The sequence below is a fragment of the Gossypium arboreum genome, chromosome 4, assembly GCF_025698485.1.
Source record: "Gossypium arboreum isolate Shixiya-1 chromosome 4, ASM2569848v2, whole genome shotgun sequence".
NCBI classification, from domain to species: Eukaryota; Viridiplantae; Streptophyta; class Magnoliopsida; order Malvales; family Malvaceae; genus Gossypium; species Gossypium arboreum.
In genome coordinates this window covers 2,819,430-2,844,809 of record NC_069073.1, presented here as the reverse complement: position 1 = coordinate 2,844,809, position 25,380 = coordinate 2,819,430, and the positions used below count along the sequence as shown (strand labels likewise).

General features: G+C 33.3%; 1 protein-coding gene across 3 annotated transcripts; it reads right to left on the bottom strand.

Moving 5' to 3' along the window:
* Positions 1-5,466: 5,466 nt before the first annotated feature.
* Positions 5,467-25,263, bottom strand: LOC108460309 (DNA gyrase subunit A, chloroplastic/mitochondrial). Of its 3 annotated transcripts, none has more exons than XM_053026946.1 (27): positions 24,710-25,263; positions 24,416-24,485; positions 24,213-24,278; positions 24,030-24,131; positions 22,319-22,362; positions 22,128-22,227; positions 21,868-21,954; positions 19,836-19,906; positions 18,235-18,343; positions 18,071-18,133; positions 16,856-16,921; positions 16,679-16,767; positions 15,400-15,448; positions 14,526-14,612; positions 14,258-14,351; positions 13,237-13,307; positions 13,041-13,130; positions 12,327-12,452; positions 12,057-12,214; positions 10,995-11,076; positions 10,743-10,907; positions 10,549-10,650; positions 7,881-8,017; positions 7,127-7,247; positions 6,982-7,036; positions 6,768-6,867; positions 5,467-5,832 (listed from the first exon to the last, which is right to left on the bottom strand). In XM_053026946.1, exons 1-27 carry the CDS (start codon positions 25,129-25,131, stop codon positions 5,673-5,675), a joined length of 2,886 nt encoding a protein of 961 aa, XP_052882906.1. In that variant the 5' UTR covers positions 25,132-25,263; the 3' UTR covers positions 5,467-5,672. The 3 variants fall into 3 exon arrangements, with proteins under 3 accessions (XP_052882906.1, XP_052882907.1, XP_052882908.1); XM_053026947.1 differs by having other exon boundaries at positions 6,768-6,864; XM_053026948.1 differs by lacking the exon at positions 24,416-24,485 and having other exon boundaries at positions 24,710-24,757.
* Between the last annotated feature and the right edge of the window lie 117 nt (positions 25,264-25,380).

The following is a 25,380-nucleotide window of genomic DNA, read 5'->3' as shown; positions in this document are numbered from 1 at the left end:
TACCAATATAATTATTGTAAATCTTAAAGGATAAGAATGTATAGAGTTTAATCCCTTAAAACTCTCATCTTGTAGATAGACACTAATCTCAGCCATTGATATAACTCAATGTGTACAGTTGGATTTGGGGAGTTCAACTATAATTAAAACCCTCCTCCTTCATTTGTAATCACTGAGTAATGATATACTTTTGAGAGCATTTACTCAAACACTTAGTGTGGTATTGTTTTCTTGTGGTTTTTCTGTTCGATTCGAGTTCTTTTGTCTTTTGAGAGTTTGATTCCGCTTTATTTCGGCACCTTAGAGAATTTTCTTTGTAAATTTTTATTTTCGAGAGTAAGGTTAACTTAGGTGAATTTGAAGCAAAGAAATCTCTTAAGGTTAAGCAATTTGTCAAACTAAAGTTTTAATCACGTGACACTTGATAGAGATTCAACATTTAGGTATTGACTTTGTGGTGACTTGTTTAATTTAATTGCAATCTCAAATAAGAAGTAAAAAGGTTGTATATTTGGATATTCATGAGTGGTAAATTTGTAGTGTGAAGGATTATGGGATGTGCAGTACGTGGATGAAAGCAGTGTCTACTTGTGGTAAGAATGCCTTTAAAAATCAATTTATATTGACATTCAGGGATTGAAGTATGTAAGGCAGTCCTTACTCAATTAGTGTTGTAGCATAAAACTGAGTACCTTAATGTTTATGGCTTTGATATTGACGCAGGTAAGTAAGATTGATAATCATTGTCCATGGAAAACTGTGTATAAATGTAGATATGACTTGTGAAATTTGAGGAAATACTTCAGCTGTTAAAATTGGTAAGTATGGCTTCATGCTGCCAAAAAGCTTCAGCTGTTACCTTAATGTTTTCTTCTTGTTTATATTGTAGGTTGAGATAAATGCATTTGGATTTAGATTTCCAGAATCGTGCTCTGATTGAAGGAAACTAACTCGTACGCTCGGCATTTCAACTTTTGTTATTGTTCAATTGTAACAAAAGGGTAAGATTGCATGCATGCACAGCAATAGGGACATACACAGAGTTGATATAAATAATAAATCCACACTTTCACTATCTCATTATATACATTATGTACGTATTTACATATAAAAATGGTTTATATTTCATCCACCAAAACCAAACAATTGGAATATCGAAATCTTCTTCTAGGAGTATTTGCTCATTTAGCTATTATCCTTGTTGCAGCAATCAGCAGGTTGAAGTTTTCTTCTGTAGAAGTTAATCTATATATATGTTTAGATGATTTAATGAAAATTGTTTTTGTTATCTGATTACTTTCTAAACAACTAGCTGTATTGACATATTAATTATTAAAATATTCAAAAACTTCACTGATTTTTTAAGTAATCCTGCTGCTCAACCTTGTCAAAGTCCTCCTTTGAGTTTAGCTAACCTCCAATTCTATCAGAATTCAGAAACCAAGAAGCTCGATCTTGATTTGAACTTCTGTTTTAAAATTTATTTTGGGATAATCTCACATTTCGCACTTACACTTTTGATAAAACTTATAGTTTCATAAGTTGTAATTTTATTGCTTTATGACATATGCATATGTTTCTATATTGTTAAAACATAATACAATATTCTAATTAAAATTTATATAAATTTAATCTTGCAATTAAATTAAATTGCAAGATACCGCTATACCCTTAACCTTACTGAAAACATAAATGAACATCTATACTAACTAAAAAAAAAAAACCCTCAATAACTTTCATATTATGTTATTTCTTTTAGAAAATTAAATTTCATATTATGTTATATTTAAGGTTGTTTTATCTATTTTACAATAATATTAGTTAATTCAAATATTTAATATTTTAATTATTTTGATTAAAATACTTATGTGATTTTTAAAAATATTTTTGAATATATGATAAGCTGAAATGAGTATTCTGAAAAAAATTATGCCTTAATATCTTAATTAAAAATTAAAGGTATTAACTATTTAGACTAACTAATGATATTATAAAAGTAAAGTAATCAAATTATGTCAAGTTAAAGTAGAGATACTATATCTTAAATTTAAAGATAGTCTGTTTAAACAAAAGTTTAACATAGTAACCATAATTTAACATAAAACAATAATTTACACCTTCATTTAATTTAATAAAAAAATTATGATTTAATTAAAATGAAAAGAAAAGCTTGCAGCGTGAAGATAAAAGCGTTGTTTACCATTGAAATTTAAATGTGCTTCAACTCAAATAATGATTTCAAACTAAAAGCAACAGTAAATAAGGAGCTTTTTAAAGAAAGCATATATAAACTAAGATCTTAACCAAGTTACAAGAGAGATTTTGACTAAAATTCTCATTTTTTTTAGCTTTTACAGGAGAACTTTTGACTAAAATTACTTTTATATCCTCATTAAAAAAGTCTTACATATCTAAAACAGTTAATTTTATAATTTTATATTTTTATTTCCTTTTTCTTAAGAATCAGTTTTTGACAGCTATATTAAAGACGATCATACTTTTTAAAATATTTTTCAATCTAAAAAATCAGGTAGTAGTAAGGGTGACTTATCTATCAATTTTTCTACTATCACTTCCAAAAAATCAAACTCTACCTTACGTAAAGTTGTCAGAGTACGATTAACCTCTGGGTTTGAAATCATTGCTTATATACCTGGTATTGGCCATAATACACAAGAACATTCTGTAGTCCTAAAGGGGGAAGAGTTAAGGATTTACTCGATGTGAAATATCATATTGTTCAAGAAAGTTTAGATGTTGTCAGAGTAAAAGATCGTCAACAAGGACGTTCTAATGCGCTGTAGATTCTTATTCAAAATTTGTATCATTTGATGATGCCATGTACAACTAACCCAATGACGGAAGTTTCATAAGGGGACTGGAGCAAACTACCATGAGACAAAAGATGTTCTTTCTAAAGAGATCCGATTCAAAATTATTATATGTCTAGAGTCCAATATTGAAATAATTTCAAAAGTTTTCCCTGACTTTGTCTATGTCAACAAGCAATTTGAAACGTTTCGATTGCTTTATATCAAGTCCGAGTCAAATAGCAATTATTCAAAACACTTATTTTTACACTATTTAGAAAACCCAAGGACTGAATTGTGTGGATATGTAAAATGCAAGATTTCTAATCCTAACAAGGAAGGGAGGATAACAAATACTCAAATTTAAAATGAATAAACAAAATTCCATACTCAATCTCATAAATACATATGGAATTATGAGGAAAACCATTCATCAACAAATACCGCTAAAACTCTTCACAAATTTGAAAATCATTGTACTTTTATTTTTATTTTTAAGAATTCAATCATCCTTTTCAAATTTTAAAACTAAAATCTTATGATTTGATATGTTAATTATTTGGGTAAATTACACCAACAGTCACTCAACTTTGGGCTAGCTGACAAAACAGTCACTTAGGTTTCATTTCAGTTACTCAACTTTCGAAAAGTTACAAAACAGTCACTAACGTTATGAAAAAGTGACAAAATAGTCACTGATTAACAGTTTCTGTTAGGAGGTTAACGGGAGTGCTGACGTGGCAAGTTAACTAGCTGAACTTGCCACGTAGGACGAATAGTCAAAGGGTCAAACAAAACAAGAAAAGATGATTGGTCAGAATGATTTTCTTCTTTTTCTTATCATCTTTCTCTTCATCTTCTTCTCCCTCAACCTTTTTCTCTTTATGCTTCTTTTATTTTTTCTTGTTCTTCTCTCCTTTCTCTTCATCTTCTTTCTTCCACAACAGAATAATGGCTACAAATCAGGAGCCACAACAACAGTTGCCTAAAAATATCCAATCGTTGATGCTCACAAAAAACCAGAGGAAAAGAAGCAGAGGAAGAAAAAGATGATGAAGCAGTAGAAGGAGGAGCTACAAATGAAGAAGGAAAAGGTGACAAAGAAGAAGATAGGAATGGGCGTTGAAAGTTAGGTAACTGAGACGATTGCATCATCTGTTCTATCAAGCTCGTAGCTTCTTGTCTATGGAAATCAGTAAAACTCTGTAGCAACTGAGAGTACTGCCAGTAATCTTTCAGCATATCAACTATAGGGCTGTAAAGATGTTAGGACTAGTAAAGCGATGGCAATGGCGTTGAATAAGGTGGCCAAAACTAGGTTGTTAGAGAACTAGAAACTAATGTTTGGGTAGTGGGAAAGTTCTGCATTGGTTGAGGAACAAGTCTTACAAGTTCAGGAAAATTTAACTTGGCCCTGCTTCCCCTGAATTTCAAAGCAGCTTCATCATAGGCTCTTGCGGCAGCTTCCGCAGTATCAAAGGTGCCTAGCCAAACTCTTGCTGCTTTGTGAGGATCACCTATTTCGGCCGCCCATTCCCCCTATGGCCTTTGCATAATGCCCTTATATTTTCTTCTTCACTCGCCAGTTTCTTCATAGCGGCTGCTGCTACTATTTCTGCCGCTGGTGCAAAATTAAGTCTTTTCTAGATTATGTTATCTTATGTAATCATATGTAAGGAAAGGAAAACAGTAGCGGAATCCCCTAGATTTTCACCGAAAGTAAAAAGAGAAAGAAAAGAAAGAGATTAGGAAGAAGAAAAAAAATGGAGGAAAAATGGTATTTATTGATAGGAATATATATACATAACAGAAGTTGCAGCAGGTGATGAATCAGCATGAGAGCCTCTAAAATCAGCAAAACTTCTTTGAACCCTTGGTGTAGCAGACTAAACCAGTTGAGCACTAGTCTCATCTCCTTCCATTTTCTCTTAATTATTCTTCTCTTCTTTTTCTTCTCTGATTCTTCTCTTATTCCTTTTTTCTCTTCTTCTACTGTCCAAGGCTATTTAGGGTTAAAAAAGACTATTAAAATGACAGCTAACCCACCGTTAAATTCCATGTCATCTTTCTGTCACGTCTGTAACGAAAAATGGTTAAAAAGACTGTTTTGTAACTTTTCAAAAGTTGAGTAACTGAAATGAAACCTAGGTGATTGTTTTATCAACTATCCTAAAATTGTGTGACTGTTAGTATAATTTACCCTAATTATTTTTATTAAATTTATTGGTGGCATTTTAAAGTAAAGAAAAATACTTGGTATGATAGTAATTTAACTAAAAAGATGACATAATCAACTTGAATTTGACCATAATATTGAATCTAAATTTTAAAATCTAAAACTTAAAAGTAAAATTATAACAAAACACACATAAACTCAAAGAATATTTTAACCTTATAATAAAATTTTACTTTGTGAACTTCATTCGAGGTTAAAAACTACAATATGCTAAATATTAATATACTTTATATTAGACTCAATAGAACTCAATTCCCGAGTCAGTCTTTTTTTCTTCTAAATGTTTTTTCAATGTTACTTGCGAACATTGATATTATACTCTTAATACTCGGAATTGCTTCTAAAGCTTAATCTGAATAAATACGTTTCACTAAATCAGAACAGCAGTAAACCAAACCCCAATTTCCACCAAAACTGACATTCTTACGAAAATGGGGATACAACCCCTCTTCAAAAATATTTTTCATTTAAATACAACAGATAAAGCTTTCATCAGATTTCTCTATCCTAATTTTCTTAATGCTTCTTGTTTCTGCTAACTGAAATAGCCCTTCTATACTACATAGAATTTGAACATGGTTACACTTACACGAGACTATTTTGAGCAATCGGCCAAACCGTTGTCTTTATGATGCCATAGATATGCCCTCAGCTGTTCCTGCATTAGTTGTTGCTTCTTCTGATTGCATACCGGGTAGCAACTCTGCTGCTTCTTCTGCTGAGGCTGAGATTAGTGATGCTGATTGAATCTTTCCGGCATGCTCTAGTCGCATTAGAATAACCCCCCTGCAAATTAATGCAAGACAAATTATAGTTGAATCACAATAAAGTTCCACGATATATTTAGTAAGAGTTTCAACTTTTAAAAGCAGTCTATTGTAAAGCATTTGGCTCAAAATAGTAAGAGCATGTCACCCCAAGAGAATAAGCACGGTGCTTAAATCCTACATCTTGAAAGAAAAAGGCAACTCTTAGGGCTTATTGTATAAGCACGTTGTTATACAACACAACAAGCTGAGTGTGGGCAGAGTAATGAACGACTGATACAAGCATTCTACTTGAAGAGTTATGCTCAAATCTCCCCTTCCCCAAAATTATACTCAATAAAAACAAAACATATATGTTTGAAGCAGCACATTTGGGAAGGATCCAAAGTTAAGCAAAACAATTCCCACTTTTAAATTAACTTGTAACACTCTGTGTGAATAAATGAAATCAAATACACATAAGCAAATAAATAATTCAAACATCACCTCGTTCAATTAAACTAAGGGTATATTGGAAAAGCACAGAAAATCGTGACTGCTACAAATTTCTACTTCAGAACTTACATTCTTATATGACCCATAATGGCCTATAACATAAATAAGAGGAATAAGTCAATTCCGACAAACTACCATGTCTTCGTCTAAACAGGTTTTTTCATTAATCATAAGACTGGTACATAAGAAAACAGATGTAAGTTCAATTTGTTTTACATATTTATCCTTTTTGTTTATTTGTAGTTTTTGGCGAGATAATGTCCTATGTTGTTACAATTGAAAATAATGGGTCTTCAGCAATGTGATCTGGAACAAAATTGTCCATTTGAAATTGACTTAAAATATATTTCAGGGAGAACAGAGGCAATGCAGCATTTTGGGCATCAGTTAAGTATGACTTCACCCATTATTAGCAAACTAAACACCTCTTGCACAAAAAAACTATCCTGCTTATTATACCTTGCATAACGAGACTGTATTGAGATATCCCGAACTTTAATTCTATTAACAGTACCACTTTGGCTGACTAGCACCACTTGCTCGTCACTTTCACCATCTTCTGGAGGGAGAGAAAGAGAGAGAGAGAGAGAGAATCAGAATATGCACTATTAAGAATTAATTCTGTCAGCTTTTACAAGAACATTACATATAAATCACCAATTACGTAATTTACCTGTCAATGAAAAGCCAACCACAAAGACAGCTACCAAGCGATCCTCTGAAGAGAACTGAAGAGAGAGCAAACACTTGTTATCATTAGGAGAAACTGAATCAGGCAGAACAAAAATTTCCATAAACAATCAAAGATGATGCCGTACCTTGTATCCTATTAAACCAACTCTGTTCAAAGGCGACTGTTTGAAGCTACTCAAAGGAACTCGCTTTCCATAGCCATTCTCAGAGATAAACAAGAGCCACGGACCACTGCCACCCTTATCACTATGTCAGGAAAGGAAAAAACAATAAATAAATAATAAATCAAAGCTAATGCCCAATATTATAAGATAAATAGTAACAAAAAAAAGGAAGTGAACTCAACCGGAAATGCATTAAGAACAAATAGGACTCAAAATGGACGGACTTATCTCATGAAACATGATAAATTAGAAGATAAATTGCAATAGAAAATAACCAAAATCCATGTATTGGAATAGATCAGATCATGAAGAAAGAAGCTTTAAACTGAGCTAAAAGCAAAAATGTTAAGCCTATGATTCTGAAGTGATACCACTTATAGATAAACCCTGAATTTTTCTGAACATTATTAACTAATCGACAGACAGTTCTAAAGAGGAAACTTCAAGTTTAAGAACACCGGCATCTGGGCTTACATTCTAAACACATTGTTTATTAGTCAAATCTGTATGCCTTGGAAGAGCAAATGGAAATAAATTTAGGAGCAGTGCAACAGTTTTGCAACTTTTTGAAATTCTTAAGACACATTTCATTGACTTGATTTTGCAAAACCCCCTAAATCCAACCCAAAATTATATTCTGACAATGTTGGTAAGCTTCAAATACAGATAGTAACCACCATGGACAAACATAAAATAGTAGTTTAAAACAATTTACTAGCTAATGGAATCTTCTGCTGTCTTATCCAAATCTGTATGCCTTGGAGCTGGTATGATGTCCATGCTTGCCATCTTATCTCCTTCTTTCAGTCTCATGGCAATAGCTCCTCTGGTGTTTCTGCTTAGTGCTCGGATCTGAACAAACAACAACATTAGGAAGCAAGAACAAGTATAGTGCTCGGATCTGAACAAACAACAACATTAGGAAGCAAGAACAAGTACTACATGATAAATGATAGCTTAGATAGAGGAATGCTATGTAAAATTAGTCCCTGCTACTTTCTACAATTGTTATATTTGATCTTAGGACAGGAAAAAGATAAGTTACCTAAGGATAAGGTGATGAAAAGTCATAAGTTCTTATTACAGTATTTGGAAAATACTAGAAGAACAAGAATTACAGATGAGAATTTAAAGATGCTAATTATAAGAGAAGCCAATGTTCAATTTCAGTAATGTATAATGCTTTGAGACCAAAAAAGCTCAGGTTCATTGATATTTAGTGCTTTGAGATATTAATTGTACTGCAGTTTGGAACTGGAAATAAGAGTCAAACCCCATTCAGGAGATACTAGGCACCAACTCACAAAAACTTGAGCAAAAAATAGCTGCAAGGAGTTCAAGCTCAACTCAGATAGGTTGAGCTAGTCAAGTTCAAGTTTTCCAACATTCAACTTCAGCAGCGGAAGATCAGATCCAATTATTTAAGGTTTAATGTTTCTACATATTATATAAATATTATATTACTTGCTCTTTTACCCTAATTAATTGTAATCAGATTAATCTCAAATGTTCTAAGTATTCCTATGTTTTAAGTGATTGAACGAATATTTAAGCTGCAAGTTTTTGATATAGTCAAAGCTCAAAAAGTTCACATGACAACCACTCAACCAGCTTTGCTCTGTGCACCAATTAGGAGAACCTTTACTGGCAGACAGCAAGGTTTAAGGTTTAAGAGCTCTGGAACCTTTAGGGAAAAAAATGAGCCAAAATTTTCACCTAGAATTTTATAAAACTATTTTACTGTATCCATTAAAAAATAGCCACTCTGACATCATAGTCTGGATACAGGATGCAGATAATCTAAAATACATTTATAATCATAAAGTAATTTCTAGAAAAGATATTATAACTGAGTGCTGATCAACAATTATATGCCACCTTGCCGGTGCTTAATCTTTTAACCAAAAGTCACGTTGTTTTTGGTTGGAAATTTAGTATAAATTAATTTTCATAAAGAAGACAGACAATTTCTTGGAATAAACTTGGAACAGTTTTTAGCATTCTGTAACAAGTTCATTCTAATTTTATGCTTAAAAAGGATGAACTTTAAAGGTAATCATGTCAATGCATGTCAAAAAAGTATAAAAACAACTTGAATTAACTGCAACCATATATAAGACATAGGTAAAATAAGTTATACATAAGCTGTCTTTAAAAATCCATGTGACAATTTCAGCTGTCTAACACACTTCATCATGTTCAAACACAAGTAATATTTGGATGAAAAAACTGAGTATATTTGTTTTCATTGTCTACAAGTGAAATGTTCATTAACATCAACCAGAAAATATTTGTTCAGAAATTTCATCTTAAACTCCAGAACTGCATTTTATTAACTAATCCATGGGAAAATATTCTCAGCACGAGTAGGAAGGAAGAGGAAAAAGAGAATAGAATGAGAGAGACCTATGAAAAAAAAAATGATAAGCTAAGAAAAGATTGATGTCCAGACTCCAGAGGGCAGAAAAGACAAAGAAATTCAATATATGGTTACAGGATTGAGATCTCAATCATTTAAAATCCCAGTTTTGATCCTAATATTTCTGGCAGGTCTCATTCTTTACTCCAGTGATGTCAAGGCAAGCACCTAGGCACTAAGGTGCAGCACAAATGGCCATTACCACCTCAGTCACCTCAAGGCGAGCAGACTTCAATCAGGCAAGCGCCTAGTGCACTTTTTGGGCACCTTTGTTGTAAAGCCAGGCGCAAAAGAAGCAAGCCTCACTAAAGAGCCGTTTCATTCTCCTGTTTATCTTTTTTATCATTTTGACTTCTAAAAGAAAAATATAAGAAATGACTTTTTAAATTAATTATTGACCTAATTTTGTAATATAAAAACCTAGTTAACTCTTAAAAGTTAAAACTTTTCAAGAGAAGATGAAGGAAATTTAGAGCTAGTTTGTGATAATATATTTAATTTCGTTCTTATGGTGTGTTATTTTAGAATACATTAAGTAAATTATTAAACTTAAACTATTGAACAATGTTTTGAATTTATAAACTGAACCATATTAAATTTTATCTTCCTTTTAGTAATTAATTAATACTTAGAAATTATATTTATTAGTTACATATGTTTTTATATACATTTTACATATATATTTATATGCTTGCGCCTCAGTTTACTTGGGCGAGCGCTTTTTTGCGCCTTGCACCTCAGGCTATATAGAGGTCTTAGCGCCTCGAGTGCACCTGGCGCCCTTGACAACATTGCTTTAATCAATTTACATTCAGGCTGTGCAAAAGTATGAATATGAAGTATTAAATGTACCAATAGAAGCAGAGAAACAAGATAGGAAACAAAATAGGCCACGGATTTACTCATGCCAACGCTTGGTAAATCTTGCAACTTAAAAAAAATGAAGCAACAAAATATTACTTACAATGTCACAGGAACTTAGAATGACCATTCCATTTTGTGAAGCCATGGCCACAAGGTCATCATTTGTGCAACAACGAACCCACTTTAACTCATCACCAGGAACCTGACATATATAAATATTTGAGGGGTAAGGGATGTATCATATTTAAAAGGTTCAACTCGAAGCTCAACGCTAAAGCAGACAGAAAGACAGACCAATTGAATGGCTATGATTCCAGTGGACCGAATAGCTGAGAAGTAATTTAGGGATACTTTCTTGATGTAGCCATTCACTGTAAGCATCACTAGAAACTGGTCTTCCGCAAACTCACTGACAGGAACAATTGACGTTATTCTCTCGCCTTCAGATAAAGATATGATCTGTCATGATCATGAAGCAACACAAGCCGCCTTTAGTCAGCACGGGAAAAAATTATAAACAAAAAAGTACAGCAAAGCAATAAATACCTGGATCAGGGGCGTCCCAGCAGCAGTCCGGCTACTTTCTGGAATTTTATATGCATAAGCTGAGTACACTATTCCCCTATCACTGCAGAGAGCATTTGGGGTTTATAATGTAAAATTATTTGTTAGAATTTAGGAGCTAGGAGTTGCAGCAAATATCTATCTTGATAGGAACTAGCATGCCATGCAAGTTCAAACAATATGACAACCTTCACACACCCATTGTATCAGGAGACCAATTCCATGAACAAGGGTGCTCAGCAAACAGGCCAACCAAATAGCAATAAAAGAGTCATTAATAAAATACCCCAAAGACCAGGGCAAGCCTTACTTAACTGAACCATGAGCACCCAAGAATGGTATGACTATGACCATATCTACTCCAAGCTAAGGATTTTATTTTAGCATGATAATTGGTATTGAACCTCTTAAATAAGAGAGGCTCAGCAATTTCTTTCTCCTGAATACATTGATCTTACATCAAAGTTTAATAGGAATGTCAAATAGAAACCACAAATTGTAATTTGGGTTTTTGCCTTTCATAGTTTCATGTGTAAATCAAGTAGTTATAACCAGATTTTTTCCCCACTTTTCGGTTAAGGAATTCAAAGCTAATTAACCCAATAATTCAATTTTTATAATTGAAACTTGGACAACGAAGGCGACCATAATAACTCAATAACTGCAGTTTCCGTACAATTCAATCTACATATAAATTTGAGGCAATATATATAAAGTAATAGACCATAACATGAAAGCAAATAGAAAAGGGGCAAGACTATCTAAATAGATAAACCCCTGAAACTATGAAGTGTATTAATATTGCAGGGAGAATTTTAGAGCCCATTAAGAAAACAGCAAGATTGCAAAAAAAAAAAAAAAACGTTGAAATTTAGTTTATATTTCCAATTTTCACAGCAAGATCCAACCCTACCCACACACCAAGAAGAAAAAGAAACAATGGCCAAAATTGTGAAAGATCAAATATTAGCACATACACACACAAAAAAAACACTAATGCCAATAAAAAATAATAAGCCAGAACTGGACAGGGGATACAAGTACCTGAAATACAGCACATGGTCATGTGAACGGCAAACTATGAAGTCAGACATTGCATCATTTACACGAAGTTTTCCAACAGATTTACCAATTGTTCCACGGTTTTGAAGATTAAAAGTGCTCGGCTTCATCCGTTTAACATAACCTTTTTCGCTAAATGCCTGAAAAGGGACACATAATCATGAGAAAAACAATATACTATGATATTCAAATACGATGTAAAATGACAGACAAGATGATTTCAATCAGGGAAAAATCAATTTTATCAGTTACCAGCAGCATTTCTTCATTTGGAATAATATCTATGTCTTCAAGTAGGCCACCATCTGAATCATCCAGTATTGAACGTCTTGGACTCGAAAACTTGTTCTTTAGCTCAAGTGCTTCTTGTTCTATTAGCTAAACAACAGGTTGAAATAATAATAATAATAAATTACAAGACAAGCCCAAAAAATTGCAGAATGCTTGAAATAGGTATAGATCACTACTAGAAAATTGTGCCCATTTGAGAATATACATCTATCAACTATTATTTCATTTCAAATTTGAAGGGCTACTTCTACATAGGAAAACACCAAAAATTTTGAGCAAATAGAACTTTAAAAATAAGGAAAAGTAAGCATTTATTTAGAAGTAGTTTGTTCGTATTAGAGAGAATAACCTAGATCAGACTCCAAAAAGTAGAAAGAAGCAGAAACATGAAGATCTTCTCTTTTGTACTCTTCTTTTGTTTTTGGGTGCCAGGGAGCGGATCAGATTTATATATCAAACGCATTGCACATCATATGTTTCTTCAATAAATTAAATTATGTTAAACACAGAAGATGAAAAACTAAATATCTAGAGATTTCATGTTGCCAAGAGTACCATAAGCATATGTCCCAGCACTCTATCAGCCGAACTCTACTGTGATTACATTTTCAAGCATCTTAATTATGGTAAAGGCAAAAAGAAATCGGAATAATAGCTTAAACTATAAAAGATCACCTGCAATATATTTTTTTGGCTTGATAACAGTTCTGTTAACTTTGAAATTTGTTCCATCAATGATGCACTTTCATCAACAAACTTTTTTCGCTGCAGAAAACAAGCATATGACATTTCAGATAATATTATTAGTGACCTACAGAATACTGTTGAGCAAACAGATTCAGAATGTATGAAAGATATTGCAGCTACAAACCTCAAGAAGGTTAAGTCGTCGTAAGCTTATATCCAATACGGCATCTGCTTGCTTGTCAGAAAGATTGAATTCTGCATCCAAAAGAAATGATAAACCATTTGTAGTGATCGGAGCTTCCAATGATGACATGTAATTTTTTGTGGCCAAAATCTAATCTGAAGTCACATGAAAAACCATCCTTTTAAATTTGGAGAAAAACCCAACAAAGCCCTTGTTTGATAGTAAAGGTCCTACAAGAATACAAGTTCAAATCCTCCACCACTAAGTGCATAACTTCGTTGCTAAATGTTCCCAGAAAAGAAAGTTGCACTGTGATGATATTTTGTACTATAAACCCAGTCAAAATCAAATAATATCAATTTTCATATTAATTAAGCATAACTGAAACCAATATCAAGCAAATGCAACTCAAATAGAAAATGAATGATAAATTAGTTGTAGTCATTGAATGATAGTCAACCAATAAATCAACATCAACTCCTAGTGCCAATCAAAGGCTAAAATACAGAAACCCCAAACAAGGGGGAAAAAGAAAAAACCACCTTGTATTCCTGACATACTAGAAAAGAAAACTCTCTTAACTGCAGGAAAATGATTCTAGGGAACATTGACAAGATCCAATCCTAACCTACCTTCCCTGAACAATTCCAATTAAGCATCTTTCTACAATGCCCAAGATTTTGGCTAAAAGTCGAAACAACATTCATGTGATTAAAAGATGCTCTGAACAGCCTACATGTACCCTTCATGATATTATCAAGACACGCAAGAATTACTGGTAGTGGGTGTCAACTTTAAACATATTTGCTATAGATAAACACTAGTGGTAAATGGAATAGTGATACATAAGCAATGACTAAAATGATGCCAAAATGCATTAAATTTCATAAGATAAAGACAAAACCATCCTGTAGCAGAAACGTTTTATTTTTCTTCCATTATTAATTATTTGTTAAAGAAACAAGACCATGAAATCAGAGAAGAAGAAGACATTTAGAAGTTAAAAACTAAAGGGCCTTACCCTCCTTCAGGCCAGCTGATGCAGCTGCATTGCCCTTAGCATCTTTGATTATATCAATTACTCTATCCAAATTATCAAGCCCTACCACAATACCCTGAGTGCACATTCAAATATGAAAAATGAATATGGTCTATCACATGAAATTACTAGCAAAATAATATATAAATACACACAGGTAGTGTAAAAATAAATAGAGATTTTCAATAGATGGGATACCCAAGCACCTTATCTTTCTTAGTCTTAAATGTAACCCATTTAGTAGACATACCTCCACAATATGCCTTCTATCTTGTGCTTGTGAAAGCTTGTACCTCGCACGTCTCTCAACAACAGAGCATCTAAATTCTAAAAATGCCTGAAAAAAAATAAAGAAAAGGAAAAGCTGATAAGATTCAATAATAGTGGAACTGCAAGGAAGAAGAACAAGAGTGAAAATTGAAGATAAAATAGCATAAGATGAACATGGTAATAATTTTGCTATATGGAAACTTTGGAAAGCCATAGAGACTAGCAAACAGTGTATGGTACATACAAACAGAAACATACATACCAACATATGACTAAACATAGACACATTTTGGAATAAGGGCTAAGCCAAAATATAGAGCTGTTCTGTGTGCTGTGGATCTAATGAAAGTAATATACAAATTAGCATAGTGGCAGTAAATATATAGTTGCGAGACAAATGATCAGTGAGTCCAATAGCATGCTCAAAGTCATTAACAAATCACACACATGCCACAAACTTGAAGCAAATTTGTAGCATGGTGAAAGTGCTATATAAGTACAGCCATGAATCCAAAAGGTGTGATCCCAACTCTTCAACCTGCATGTTCTAAGCCACTATTAATTTCCTGGGAGACTTGTCAAAGCTACTTGCTAATTACATATATTAGTTCATTTCACAATTTCAAAGATAGAATCCAGACACTTTATAGAATCCAGACACTTCAATACACTTGTCAAAACTTATAAATACCAGGAAAAATAAGATAAGATCGATATTAATGTCAAAAGGACAAGATACCTGTATGTGTTTAACATGTAAGACGACGTAATAAGAAAAAATATGTAAGACAAATTTAAATTCAGTTGTAATATAAGGCAAAACGGGACTAAAATGTAAAGCATAAAAAACTCACCTGAAGCAACTCTTTCAGGCCCATCTGCTTTGGCTGTCCATCAAGAATACTATAATAAAAAGATAGTCAATATTCAATCAACACATCATTACAACAGGAACAATAATATAGAATAAAAACAGAATATCAATTACAAACATATACAACCAATTATGCACATCAACAGTCTGATTCAGTTGTTCAGAACATTTTACCAAAATTTGCAACTAAACTCAACATTGGCATGCATTGCAGAAGTAATGGCATCTATCTCAAATTATGCTTTTGGTTAAACAACTTATAGTACGATTCTATTTTAGAACCATAATTCCCATGTAGATAAGCCACAGAAGTTATGCATTTATTTCTAACCTTCACAATATTAGAAAAGAAACACACTAGTAAATATGTAATTGTTTTAGGGTTCTTAAGACACCATATGTACAAGAGAAATAATCCACATATAACCAACTAATTATAGCCAAAGACAACACCAAAAGGCTTGATGTGATATAAAAGCAAGTGCAAAGATTTTATTGGTCCATTCTAATAGGTGTAGATACTCAATTTTGGCTACTAACATTTTACTCTTCCTTGAGATAAAGTATATTATATTTCAGGAAATTATGCTACTAAGAGTATCTCTTCCGGAGCAACAACTCTTATTTAGAATAATTGTTGCTCAGAACAACTGTTGTTCGAGAACAGTTATGTCCAGAATAGCTATGTTCAAAACAGGGCTTAGTTAGAACAGCTGTCATCCAATGTAGTTGTTATTTGAGAACTACTGTTGATAACGGCTAAAGTTCAGAACAGCTCTTGTTTAGAATAATGGCGTTTCAAGAATAACTATGTTTAGAACAACCATTGCACTAGTTATTCCCATGCATAAAGTTCAAACCACATAATAGGCCTATGTCCCTGCCCATTAAGTTTCAGAAAAGTCCATCATATCTACACATAATGGAGAGGTTTAAGCAGTAATCAATTTCAAACTAGTAAAGTTCAGAACATCTTGAGACCTTGTACATAAAATAGGAGAGACATTTCAACCTCTTACCAACTAGCTCTAGGTGGAGCACCCATCATAAAACCCTAAACCCTAAATTATGAAAAGTATAACATGAAAAAGCATCCATCATAAAGAAACTCGAATTATTTATACACATAAACCAATAACTAATGTGTTCTTCCCGAAGTTGGGGGGACAAAGAACTTGGCCGATAATTTATAAAAACAAGCTTAGTAGAAACATAGCTGCTTTTTAGAACCATATAGAACTAACAGATAAACCACTCACCCCACCATATTGCAGTTGAAACTAGACTGAAGAGCAGTGAGACGGTAAAGGTTATTCAGCACAATAGATGGGTCAGCTCCCCTTTTAAGCTGTGGAGTGAATTAAAAAAATTATTAAGGAAAGGTGTCTTTACCAGCTGGAAATGGAAGGAACTGCACAAAATCCAACATATCATACCTCAATGACCACACGCATTCCAGAGCGATCACTCTCATCACGAATATCATTGATACCCTCTAGAGTCTGTTAAACAAATTAAAAAGATCATATAATAGAACACGTATAATTTGAAGAATATCTACAATGTCAATCCACAATAAATTTATGTTTTGCATAAGTCAAATACACTATATAACAGAATTTTTGCAGTAACAACAAAGATGCTTTATTGAGTTGAATTCCAGAATAAGACACCAAAAAAAACTTAAGGAATAAAAATCAAACTTGACATTATACTATGCTCAATGCTGAACTTTGCAGCTATACTTCTACTTTGAATAATTTATGGAAAAAAGATTGAAGCTGAAGGAATATTAATTTATGCAGTTTTATAAAAGTTGACATGGAATTTCATGTTGGATCTTTCCGCCCCCTTCATTATTGTGGAAATTGTAAATTCCACATCTCTGTTTCTGCTTCTCCAAACTTATTTATACTGTATCTACAAATATTCCATCACAGTTATTTTTTGTCAAAAAACCAACCAATAAAAGTATGGAAGTACAATCCAACACAATTGAAGTACCGTAGCAAAATATAACATTGAGAAGGTAATGGATTACAAACTTGCACCTATGAGACTACTTTCACAAATTAAAGGTAAAATGATAAGTAATTTGGTACAGACACATTATTCTAAGTCGCTTTATATTTGTTCAAAAAGGAAAGGAACACTTATGAACTGAGACATAAAGACCTCTGATTTATGCTTCCAGTAATTGTATAGTATGGACACTTTGAAGCACCTCTAAAGTTAATGTTCTTATAGAAAACAACCTCATGTCCCTACTTGAGCATCTACTTGATGGAACATCTGCACTTGTGCTCAGGGTAGGGACTCAAAACATTTGCAGTGTACTCCAAATTCAAGCTGTGCTAACAAGGTCCAACAACATTGAAACATAGTGCCCATAATGCAATTATTATTTTCTTTAAAATGCTATTTCCCTCAGGCTATTCATTTTGAAAGAAGACGGAGGTATGTTTTTCACTTCATAGCTCTTGTGTCCTTATTTTTACTCAACTTTTGCAGGAGAAATAAAAGTTTTTGAGGGAATACAATAGTAAAAACAAACAATTTGCCATAATTCAAAGAAGAGCAATACTTCTTACACACATATCATGATTTGATGTAAGCATTGAGATTAACATTCTCAAATAAGATGACCATACCTTACTCTCAACAAGTTCAGCAATCTTCTCAACAAGCAAGGATTTGTTTGTCTGATAAGGAACCTGTTCCATTCCCAATATATTACATAAGGAGAGCTTTCAAGCAAGCCATGTACACCATAAGAAAAATTAATATACACAGCTGATGCAATCAAAATAATCACCTCTTTAATAATAACTGCACTTCTCTTGGTCTTAGAGTCAAGCAGTTCAATGTCAGCCTTTCCTCTAACTACAATACGTCCTCGCCCAGTTCGATATGCTGCCAAGATCCTTAACAAAGTAATCAACATTAGAACACTTTATCACATGATATCACATGTAGTTTTATGTTTCCCGAACAAAGCTCTAAAAAATAATACAACACGCAGCAAACAGAGGGAACCAAAAAGAGCTTTGGGCTAGTGTTTTTCTTAAGATAATGAAGGTTTTATATTATCAAATATACAAAAAAAAATCATATATTTAATCGAACTCATCTCGAAAGCACACAACTCACGATAACACCAGTTATGTATTTCATTTACTAGTAATCAAGGCTTCTCAGATTATTTCAAAGAAATGGCAGTGTACACTAATTTCCTAATCCTTTACCAAGTCAATCAACAAGGACTACAGTTCGATGCTTATTGTTAAATCTGTTTAAAGTTCAATTCAAACAACTGCAAAATATTATAAAGTATCAACCAATCTGGTAGTCTTTAGATGGACATTGCAAGAATCACCACTAGTGACCATTAGGATAATATGTAAAATTAACTATTGAAAATTTCACAGGTAGAGATGTTAACCATCCAAGTCAAATCAGTTCAAGTATTGGTCACTTTGAGCCCAGGTCAATCAATTTCAAGTCACTGCTCTTTGGAATCAATCTGGGTCAGAGTTCAGACTGTGGTTAGATTTTCCCACCTTAAGTCTCCTAGGAATCACACTTTATTGTTCCAATAAAGTACATCAAGATCAAGTTTTTAATATTTTTAATTTGTTCGTGCTGGTCAAGTCAGGTTTCAAGCAGTTCATCGAGATTGTTAAGCTTTTCAAATCTCTAAATTTGAACTGGTCTTCAGATTAATTACTTTTAAATGGATATCCCAAAGAGATTTGATTGGTAGGATTAGATTCAATAAGGTGGTGATTCCTAAGATGCTTTAGCTTTTATCTGTGTGCCCTAAACAATAAAGGAGACCTTGGAATTTAGTTACATCCATCCTCTAGCACATGTAATGATCCACCTTCTATGAGCCCTAAACTGAAAATCCTCAGAAAATAGAACAGGACAAGTAAATCCTAGCCATGGACTACCAAGCATAAGACTCACCAAGTAAGACTGGTAGCAATCACAAATCCAATGTTAATGCAACCATTGTAATGACACATAGTTTATGCTAAATTGGCAGTCATTCTACCGTTTCAAACTTGTAAATATTAACTAACGATAACCAGTTATTCCAATTCAACCTATCTGATTCACACCACTCTTACAACGGATGCCATCTATAACAAGAGCAGCAACCCAGTGCCTAACCCCACATTACAGAAATTAAAGCATTTATGCCATCCAACATTTTGGAAACAGTTCACAAAGAAATAGTATTATCCACATCTCAAGATTTTAAACATCCCAAAGCATAGACCATCTACACCAATTTTAACCCAAAACAAGCACCAAGTTATTTAGTAGAGATGTTTCATATGCTTATTCATGCAAAATAAAGGGCTACATGTTTTGTTTCTTTCCCAGTCAGGGGGCTAAAATGTAACTCACCCAAGGTTTCCCATTATCAGCCCTCCAGTTGGAAAGTCAGGTCCAGGCATGTATTCCAACAACTCTTGTAACTGAGACAAGACAATAAGAGAACTGGAAATCAAAAATAGAAACAGAAAAGCCTCCATCAACAATAACGATAATATAGGGTACCAAAGCGTATCATACAGCAATCAAAAGTACAAACAGCTTGACCACCTAGCGGCACAAGAAGATCTAGTTGTGAAGATATTGTCTAACACCCATAAGCTTGGAATAGAATTAATGTTTAATCATACTAATATAGTTCAATTGACAAACTCTCTTTCCAACTATCTACATATCAAACACTATCACAGTTGTCTACATTAATTCTATCATAGACAAACAGCAAAAAGTTTATCCAAATTTGACTACACAAAGCCCAGTTAGCCCATAATAAAGTTGCCAATTGGTTTGATGTGAAGACAAGACAGCTAGCATCTATGTAGAATCAAAGAATATCTTTCATCCATCCTTTTCAGAAACATTTGAATTTCTATTGGCAAATAGCCTTAGCACATACTGATTTCCCAATAGACACCATCATAGCTAACACATGCATGAAATAAAATTATTGGCCACAATATTTCAATAACAACTATAAACAGCTCTGTCTGGCATAATTCAAGATGGAAGCAATAACTTGAACACACTAAATCTTATTGATTAATGTCTAAGAGGGCCAGGCCCAGAAATTAGTTCATTCACAAAACATATAGCAAGAATAAACCAGATTTAGATATAGCATAGCAAGGAGTAGCAACGTGTATACTCAGCATACAAAGCCCAATTTTTTCCTTTTTTGAATAGAATAGAACCATCTTTAACAATTCTCATTGGTAGAAAGACATTTAATCCGTTGCTAATAATAGCTCATCACCCAACCACTAGTCTCTCTGAGCTAACCAACAATCCTTATTGAAATAAGATATTTGAGCTTCCTTCAGCGTGACCATTCAAATCGAATCAAATGAAAAATTTTCGAGTTGACGAATCTTTTTTTATCATCCTAACTCAGTTTGAAATTTTCTCGAACAGAGTCGAGTAAGATGAAATTCGAATCGAATCAAATATATTTTTTTGAGTTAAATTAAAAAAATGACTTTGGGTCCTTGTAGCCACTGTCACTCAGTGTAATCAAATTTGCCCACCGTAATCAAATTTGTTATTAACTTTCATCACCTCATAATTTATTTATTAATCTTTTATATACAGGTTAGTTCTTTTACTTGCTTAGTTATTTCAATTATCTTCTGATTCTTGTCACCATGTATTTTGAATAAAAATTATTTTAAAGATGAAATTGATATCAACAGAAAATTTTAACACGAATATTTTATGGCATCACCAATAATTCAATTTTAACAGAAATTGATAAAGATTCAGCATGATTAAACAATTCGATAATATAAATAGTACAAAATGAGAAATTTAATTCAATAATATAAATAGTAGATATAAATTTGAAAAAAAAATTTGGGGGAAAGCAAGAGAAAAAAGTTTTGGGGGTTTGGGAGAAATAAAATTTTTGAGGGGAAGTAAAAATTTTGGAGGGAAAATAAAAAGAAAAAGGTTTTGGGGTTTGAGGGGAAGTAAATTTTTTTGGGGGAAAGTATAAAGGTTTGAGGGGGGTTTGGGGTGGGAAGGGAAGTAAAAGGATTTGATATTTAGTTTCTTCCAATTAATCGAGTTATTCAAATTTAAAAATTCAACTCGATTCGAACTCGAAATTCGAAAAAATTCGAGTTGATTTGATTAACTCGATTCAAATAATTTGAAATTCGAACTTTTTTTCAATTTTTTTGAATCGAATCGAATTTTGCTCACCCCTACTTCCAAGATGTTAAACAAGCACATCATAATAGGATATTCCTACAAGCAAGTGTAACTAATGCCCCACAAATTTCATTTTATGTGTAACTAATAGCAGTCAAAAACTGAAAGTCCCAACATGCAAAACAAAAATAAGTTCTCAATTTCTACCATTTCAGCGAGAGAATTTGAAACTCACTGAGGCCTCTGGATTACGAATTAATGCACAGAGCACATCTACCAACTCTCCGAGATTGTGAGGAGGAATGTTAGTTGCCATGCCAACCTGAAATTATTCACACAACTGTTAAATGGAAAATGTCAAAATTATGATAAACAGTAGCTGCAGTTGAGAAGAAATAGGCATAAAGCACATGTATGTCCAGGTGTGTGTCGATGTATTCATATAAAGATTAGTCCCTGATTTTTTAATAATAAGAAGAATAAAGACAAACGCACCGCAATCCCAGAGGACCCATTCAGCAACAATGTTGGTAGTCTAGCAGGCAGAAGTGATGGTTCTTTTTGTGAATTATCAAAGTTCGGAACAAAATCAACCTGCAATAAAATTAACGATTGAATATAATAGTTACAAGTTTAGTATCCCAACTTTAAATAACAATGGCTAGAATTAAAAGCCAAAACTTTCCGTATCTTGTTCCAGATCTGCCAGAAGAATTGCTTCTGTGAGTGCCTGCAGGGAAAAAATTGAAGCAACTGAAAACAGAATGCAAGACTTATGGAATCAAGAATATGAATAATCAATATGGCATCCAGGGTTTCACACTTCTGGCAATAGAGACTGCAATTAAACTTTAACACTCTATCCAATAAGCTAAAAAAGAAACTAAGTCATAACTATTAACTACTCATTCTTCTCACAAATATTAACGAGAAAAAGCAAAGAAATGGAATAATGGCATGCACATCAGTATTCTTCATAAACTGCAAACAAATATATATACGTTAACCTTGCACTCAAGGGAACAGGTTCACCAAACCTCAATACCTTCTACCCTGCAACCCCTCCCCTTCCCCGAGGCCAATAAAAAAATAAATGCAGAACAATGTGGGAGTAAAACTTATATTAGTATAAAGATATAAACACTATTAGATCCTTTACCTCTTTTGACTTTTTAACAACTTATCCATTGTTAATTCAACAATGAGAGAGTAGAACTTTAACAATTGAATATTTGAGATAAAATGCATCTATTTTATTCATGTACTATAAGATAGAATCAACTTGAAATTAACATCCACAAAAATATGAACTGTTTGAATCTAGCATATGAACTGTTTGAATCTAGTGGTTGATTTGATAAAAGATTAGCAGTACAAAGAATTACAAAAAAGGGTTCAATGTAATACCAGTGAACTTCATGTCAACAACTCTCCTGGACATGTACTAGCATATCAGAAGCACTGCTAAAGAAGCGGGATGAACTAATTGTGATTAGAATAGACTTGCAATACTTTTTTTTTTTTTTTCAATCCAAGCCCCTCATCCACATTCTTTGTATGTACCAAGAAAGCTATATTTCATGGGTAGCCTATAGAATCATTTTTTTGAACAATTTATTATGTTTGGCTTAATAAAAATGGAGTAGAAATTGATAAGACCAAAATCATAATTTTTCTATAATATAAGGGAAACGATTCTTCAGGAAAGAACCTGCACAACATAATCTCTTCAACTTTCCAACGCATCCATAAAACATAAAAATTTGACTCACTTCTCAACAAATGCAAAAGGTTTACACACATCAATGCACATATCCTGGAACCAATCAACTCATTAAATAACATATATGCAATGGGTAATAAAGCATGAAATAAGTAGACCAATATACCACTGAAGCAATTTTCTTATTAATGATTAAAAACTTTCAAATTGGTATGTACATATAAAACAATGTCAATGATGCCAAACCATAGACTGTACACTAATATGTCAATCACCAGCTTATTTTTCTCAAACAAAATAAGTGAGGGCCATTTTAGCGTAAATAATTGGAACTGAATGCATAAAGTGGAATGTAAATTACTCTTGCATATTTTAATATTATTAACAATTCCATTGATTATATACTATGTGGCAACAAATTTGAAACAAAGGGATTATACAAGTATCAAAGTCCAACTAACATTATAAAAAAGCTGTTTCTTGACTTCCAATTCATTTTCTTTAATTTAATTCTCAAATTAACAAGACTCACTAAGAGAGTAGAATCAAGCAAAAATATAGGCTCCATTTGGATGGTACTTCGCTTTTTGCAGTAGGAAAGAGCAAAAGCACCAATGAAATAGAGCCTTAGAGTCCCAAAATTATGTTTAAGAGGCGCAAAACTTAAAGCATACTTCAAGTCTGCACTCAGTGTAACGCATGGCAGCAGGAGGATCAGCATCAATTGAACCAAAATTTCCATGTCCTTGGATAAGCGGGAACCTCAATGAAAAATCCTGAATGAAAGATAACAAACTGTTAAATAAATCACAGGAAAAGAGAAGCTAAAAATAAAAAGAAAGTAAATTCACAGTTACCTGTGCCATCCGCACCATGGAATCATATACTGCATTATCCCCATGAGGATGAAACTTACCGAGGACCTGAGATAGAGGCATAAGAAATAGAAACAGTTAAATAATGCAGATATTTCAAAAAGAACTTGCTAGCTGAAAATGGATGGAGAAAGCACCCAGCATTTTTGCTAAAAAAAACATAAGTACACTGCGAAATGTGTTACCTCACCAACAACTCTAGCACATTTCTTGAATGGTTTTCTAGACGAAAGACCTAATTCATGCATTGCGTACCTGTTGCGGTGGAATCAAATGCCATATGTTAATGAATATTCTTGAAATAAAAACATTATTATGGGTATAAAGCACAGACCAAAAGACACACAGGATTCGAAATAGATAAATAAATAGACAAGACCGGTTCATTTTTGGACGTTTTCCAAAAAAGAAATCAATTCAAAATGAGTATCAAAAACTAGATAGATACTAAAAAACGAATAAAATCTTAAATTACTTACAGGATTCTCCTATGCACCGGCTTCAAACCATCTCTAACATCGGGCAAAGCCCGTCCAAGCAACACGGATAATGCGTAAGCCATATATGAGTCCATAGCCTCCTTGTGAAGCTCGAAGGGAAGAACCCGCCCATCTCGGCCATCGCCGGTTCCATCTTTGACAACGGCCATCAAGCTTCCATTTCCTGGTCCACTGTCGTCCTCCTGCCCCCCGCCGCGCCTTGCTTTGACGGGATGGTGTACGGTACGACGAGAAGGGGACGATGAGAGGAAACGGAGGTGGGAGACATTACGACGGAGGGCGGAGGCGCGAGAAGGGGCGAGGAAGAGGTTGTGGCGTAGGAAAGAAGAGACGCGGAGTGTAGCGGAGAGAGACATTGAAGGTGAGATTGAGGGAGTGGGAGAAGAAGATAAGGAATTCATTCATGCCATTGAAAGTGAAGAAGCAATTTTGTGTGGGGGTTTAGGAGGGATTGTAAAACCCTAGAAGAGTGACAAACTTGCTGTGGCGCCAATTCGTTTGGATTAATGGGCTTCTCATTTTTCCTTTTTCTATTTTCCATTAACAATAGTAAATGATTTTTAATTTGAATTGATAATTTTCTTTTAAATAAATTAATTATATTTACCTTTTACTTCTATTTATTATTTCATATATGTTTATCAAATTTG